Source organism: Xyrauchen texanus, chromosome 31, assembly GCF_025860055.1.
Source record: "Xyrauchen texanus isolate HMW12.3.18 chromosome 31, RBS_HiC_50CHRs, whole genome shotgun sequence".
Classification (NCBI taxonomy): domain Eukaryota; kingdom Metazoa; phylum Chordata; class Actinopteri; order Cypriniformes; family Catostomidae; genus Xyrauchen; species Xyrauchen texanus.
This window is the reverse complement of record NC_068306.1, coordinates 15,345,832-15,351,831: the sequence shown is the minus strand read 5'-3', so window position 1 is coordinate 15,351,831 and position 6,000 is coordinate 15,345,832. Positions and strand designations below refer to the sequence as shown.

Sequence of the window (6,000 nt, the reverse complement as noted above, 5' to 3'; positions counted from 1 at the left end):
CTGTCGAAAGACTGCATCTCCTTTTGATTGACAGCGAATCTGTACTATAAGAAGTCACTGAAGCTATTTCGCGCTCAGTCCCATCACGGATTTCTCAAGTGTAGTCGAAAGACAAACTGCTGCAACCTATTTCTTTATATTTGTTTGGCGAAATTGCTAGTCAATTTGCATAATACATTTCACACAATTATACACCACATTCCTTGTTTCAGTTTTACCAAGTTTAATACATTTTGTTTTAGAGCGTTCGTTCGTTCGTTCGTTCGTTCGTTCATTCATTCATTCATACAGTAGGCTAGGCTAGCGTCGTACGGGTGAAACTGCGCACGATGGCAGACGGTGCTAATATTGTCGACCTGATTTTGGCGAAGCCATTTGAAAGTCTTTCTTACGAGGAAAAAATTAGAATTAAACAGCAGGGCAGATCAACACCTAAGATTGATTTAGTGCAAAAAATAGGGTAAATAAGTTTATAATGTAGGCCGAAAATGAGCTTCCCCTCTTTGAAAGACCAGCAGCCGCCACTGATATATAGCTTGAATATTTGATTTGCATATATGGATGGGTCTGAAACTCAATTGGTCAACCTGCGCTGTCATCTGTTCTGCCTCATTCAAACACATCAGAATGCAACTGTCAAATGTTTAGAAGAATGTTAATGTTCTGATTTTAAAATTTAAAATAGATTAATCCATCTTTAGAGCTGTATTGTGTTGAACTCTTATTCTTATGGGTTTGATTGAGGCAGAACAGATGGCAGCACAGGTTGACCAATCACGTTTCTGACCCACCCACATGTGCAAATCAAATATTCAAAGGGTACATTAATTTTATATCCATGAGCAATAAACATGAGAAATTAGCTAATTTCTCGCTTTTACATTTTTTAAACAAAACTGATCATTTTTGACTATTGCTTTTGAAATGAATAACCAAAATTCAAAGCATCATTTAATTTTTTTGTTTCTTAATTTCAAAACAAAAAACGAATGAACACAACGAACACGGACCTAAATGCCACATGTCTAGAATTCAAACTTAAGACATTAAAATGCAAAACTATAAAAAATATGCCGTTGAAAATTCAATTTTGTTAAATGCCACGTCTAAAATGAAAATATACAAAATTCAAATCGTTTTGTCATTAATCTAGCTCTATACACATCAGGCTGTGTGAATAAAGCACATTAGTTGTGATGTAAGTGTTGGACTGATTTAGCCTAATATGTTAATCTAGCAGCAACGCATTGCGTGAGTTTGAAACTCTGTCAGCTTGGGACCATAGAACACTTTGAAAATCCATACACTACATGGCTGAGTGCATACTGTAGTGAATATTGTGCATAGTGTCATGTGGGACACAGCTAATGTTTATTTTTGCAATTCCGTTTGGTGGCGCTAGTGGCGCTGAAGTTACACACTTCAGCTTTAACACAAATACAACAATATAATCCATGGAAAATACACGTCTATCACTCACAGATTAGTTTTCATTCCTGTGACCCGTCAAAATTTTTATTAATTGTGTCTATTTCGGACGCACTGTTTTTAGAAGTAGTATGTAATTATAGTATGGTATTATGCCATTCCGAACTCACCCAGAGTAGCCTAATGTTTTGACAGACACTTATCGAGTAAATCAACCTATGAATATAATTGCCTATCCTCTAGGATTAACGTACAGACGTCACCAATAAAAGACAACATTCACAACAGTCAACGTACAAATAAACAGCTATTCCAATTCTGAAATAAAAAGAAAAACTCGTAATTTTACTCACGATCCCTGCAGCGGGCAGTGCAGAGATGTAGAAGTCAACACTGCCATCTACAGGGCTTTCAGAGTTTAATTGTAGCATTTGCTGTTGGGAAACATTAGGGCAATATGAATGCGATTTGAGACTGGCGATTTGCCATGAAAATATCAAGACCTATTTTGAAAAATATTACATTTATTTTGATAGAAAAACAAATATTTTACACAATTGTACACATGCACAGCCACACAAGTCCATTTATATAGACCATCTTCTCTTTTGTTTTCTTTATCCCACAGAGCGAGCACAGCAGACTTGAGAATCTTTTCCTAAAGATTCTATGGCAAACAATTACACGCACTGAAAAAAGTCTGAAATCTGTAAATTAAGTATAGCCTAATCATTTATGAATTATCTACAAATGGATTCAAGGTAGCCTACAAAAGAGTTTGTCTACAAACAGTTACAACATCCAGTCACAAATGAACACTTTAGATCCTAGACATTTCTGTTAAATGAAAATATATGTCATTTTATTTATTTATTTATTTTCTTTTGGCAAAATGATGTTACAATACAGGCAGCTGAACATTTCATACAATCCTTTTTTGCTGTCCATCCATGCTTTTAATTCGAAACTTCTTCTACAGGTAAAGTCCATTCACTTCAAATAGGCCATATGCCATATATAGCAAATGAAATGCTTCAGTAGAATAGAGTAATTTTACTTTTTTTTTTTCTTTTTTCTTTTTTTTTTTTTTTGAACAAACAAATAAAAAGACAAAACAAAAACGTACACAGTTTTTACCCTGATTAAACCACTCAAGAGTGCAATCTAAAACTAACTGGCCACATTATCGTGAGATGCCACCACAAAGATGTTGGCCCAACCTTGCAATTGCATTTCGAAATGCGGGGCAAGATGTTTAGTGTTAATGCAAGAGATTTTGCCCTTAATGTAAACTACTAGATTATAGCTTGAGACAACTGAGCCATCATAGGTAGTTTTGCCTGAGGATATTATTCAACCTGTATATTGGTTACTGAGAATATTTACTGTGAGGTCCTCTGACCACTAGCAAAGGGACTATTACATGGTGTTTGTGTCTACCTAAGAAAGCAAAGTCTTCAGGAAAAACAGCCAATGATAACAGCAGCAAAGAAATGTCTTCTAGGCTTATGCATTACGTTCTCATAACCAGCCCCAAATGAAGTGCATGTAAACCAGTGGAATTTGAGTAGACACCAAGACACCATCTTTGCTTAAATATTTCTTCTTGAGATGATGACACCACCCGTAATAACTTCAGAAAGGAACAGGAAACACTGTGTAATTAGTAGCACATCACATGATCACACAAGTCATAACAACATTTGTCCCTTTCAGTTGAAGGTTTGCACAAACATGGATGCAAAGTGGACAAACACCCACTGAAACACACAAGTCATTCACCAAGAACACACACCGATTGTGCATTTGAAAGCCAAATGCAAAGTTTCCATTGTATTTTTATAATGTCAGAGTCATTCTCATGATAAACACAGAAAAGGCTGATCTTCGAGCAAGCAAAAGGTAAATACTTGGCAAAGACTGATGTGTGGAGACATCAGATGAAGGTAATACGTCATACTGAGTTTAGATGAAGGCCACAGCAATGTATAAAAGGATTTGCTCATAGACAGTCCTGATCAGTCTCACCTTATGCCTTGACCACCTTTCGAGAAACTATTTTAAATGAAAATGTATTTGAATTCAACCAAGCGTTTTGAGTGTTGTCCTTTTGTGTACCGGACTAATGCACTTAATATGGTCATGAGGTTTATAGCAATCGTTTACTGCTATATTATTGATCATGTCAGGCCATATTTGAAGTGCTTTTTTTTCACCAAGCGGCTGCTGCTACATCACACCATATGCGAGTAATATCTATGAGATTAAATATTTTTGTTTAAAATCCAGCACTTTGATTTGGTATATCAAAATAATGAAATAACAATGGAAATAATTAATTAATTATTAACATATTTTTGTCCTCTACATCACAGTATGGATAGATGCCTTCATTCTGCCAAAACTCATTGACACATGAGTGGCATATTTATGTATCCCTCTATTATTCTATTTCATTTTGTGTACATGGCATGTTAATAAGAGAGCCACAGATGTTTTTTCTTGTGTGTGTGTGTGAGAGAGAGAGAGAAACATTCACTATAGATTTCAACAACACCTTGGGGTTTTTTTGTAATTTCCTTTTTAAGAGAGAAATTCTTCTGTATGCTTAATTTGAAATCAAACTCATACAGTTACTTTGAGAACTTTTTGAGCAGTTTCTTCCCTTTAGAAAGCAGTCCTTTTTTCTTTTTCGAGGCCAAATCTCGTGGACCCCTGGCAGGGCTCAATTGTCTCATTGGACCAACGGGAAGCAAAGGACGCACAGTGGGAGAGGATGGTCTTCCAGGGGCTGGAACTGGGACCGTAGTTTCCACAGGCACCTAATGAAACATCCATGGGGAGGAAGAAATTATGGAATATTACACAGAAAGCCTATCGTTTGCCTGATCATCTGCCTTCTTCACACCTAAAACACAGTCCAGATCAGCCGCATAAGACACAAAATTAGAAATGTTCCAAGAAAGAAAGAGCCACAATACTAATGAACTATTGTATTTGAACTCCAGCTAACCAGCGAACATAAACCACTTATGCAAGATATTTTTTGAGGTAAACATTTTTCGTATGAATCTGCTTCCAAAAATATTACATTTGTATTTGACTGTGTTCAAAATGTGAGAGGGCCTTTTTTTGTAATTTAAGTACCAAAACACAGATTTGAAACCACATGAACTGCACACAACACATCGAGAACCAACTGTAGATACCATTTTAGTCTAATGCACTGGCATAAGAAGTAAATATCTGTTTCTAAAGACAGATAAACAAAATATTTGAAGAAACTGAATAATACAGTATATAAACCTTATTAAAGAAATATTCCGGTTTAAATACAAGTTAAGCTCAATGGATGGCATTTGTGGCATAATTTTGATTACCACAAAAAAATTATTTCATCCCAATTTTTTATTAGCATTTTGTTTAAAGCAAAAATCTGGGTTACAGTTGGGCACTTAAAATGGTGAATGGGGCCAATTCAAGAGGGTTTAAAGGAAGAAATGTTAAGCTTAGAAAAGAACACATTAAGTATTCTGTTATAAAATTGTCTATTATTTGAGATGCAACATTATTTAAATCATTGTTTTTGGGTTTATGGCATTGTTATCATGGCAACAAAGTTTTAAAATCAGATATAACTTTTAAAGAAAACAATTCACAATTGTATCCCGCTAAAATCATGTTAACATGAATATTGTTTACATCTTGCTTTTATACTTTTGAAACAGTGTACATTTTAAAGTTTACAAATTGGCCCCATTCTCTTCCACTGTAAGTGCCTCACTCTAACCCAGATTCATTTTTTTAAGAAAAGGAGGGACAAGTCAAAATACATTTTTGTGGTAATCAATATTCTGCTAGTCAAGGGTGTAGCCAGGAAACATTTGGGTAAAAAGATGAGCCAAATTTTTGGCCAAATTCTTTTTTTAAACAAATGTCCCTGAACAACAGAAAGGCACAGCATTTAATCAGTTCTTTCACACTTTCAAAAATCAGGATTTATCAATTTTTTTTAAACAATTTTATTAATATATATTTGAAGTCAAAGAATAATATGTAATATTCTGGGTGGGCCTGGGTCTAATTCCCACCCTTGGCTACACCACTGATTCCAGTGCTGTTGATTGAGCTTTACTTGTACTATAATTCTGTTTACTATAATTACTATACTATAGTTGCAACTATAATTTACTTGTAATATTCATTTAAGCAACCCTGAACCCAACTAAGGCTTATACAGTAATGAGTACACTGAAAACAACATAACAGAGAGACCCCAATGCGAAAATTCCAATTATATAATTTGTCCGTAAAAATAAATAAATAATAATAATAATACAAAGAGCATCTGCATAAAATCCCTTGCATGAGACCTTTGACTGGTATCCCGAGTTGCTTAACTTACCTAGCAAGACATGAGTCTGCTAGGGTGGGAAATGAACAGTAGTCCTTTTTTTTATTTTTTTTGCAAAGCCAGTGGGAAAAAAGAAAATTAGAATGCAGCAATCATTAAGTAACATCAAACGTGAGGGGAAAAACAAAAACAACAACACATACACACAAATGAGCATA

The 6,000-nt window shown here is 34.9% G+C and overlaps 1 protein-coding gene across 14 annotated transcripts in view; it reads right to left on the bottom strand.

Moving 5' to 3' along the window:
- Positions 1–1,998: 1,998 nt before the first annotated feature.
- The window catches only part of rimbp2a (RIMS binding protein 2a), a 74,810-nt gene continuing 70,808 nt past the window's right edge, over positions 1,999–6,000 (bottom strand). For 13 of the 14 annotated variants that reach the window (XM_052100521.1, XM_052100520.1, XM_052100524.1 and 10 more), the window contains one exon: positions 1,999–4,250. In XM_052100521.1, the coding sequence (XP_051956481.1) occupies positions 4,062–4,250 (189 nt within the window). In that variant the 3' untranslated portion in view covers positions 1,999–4,061. Of the gene's footprint in view, positions 4,251–5,833; positions 5,878–6,000 lie in introns of all 14 variants that reach the window. The other variant, XM_052100532.1, reaches the window with a different exon arrangement.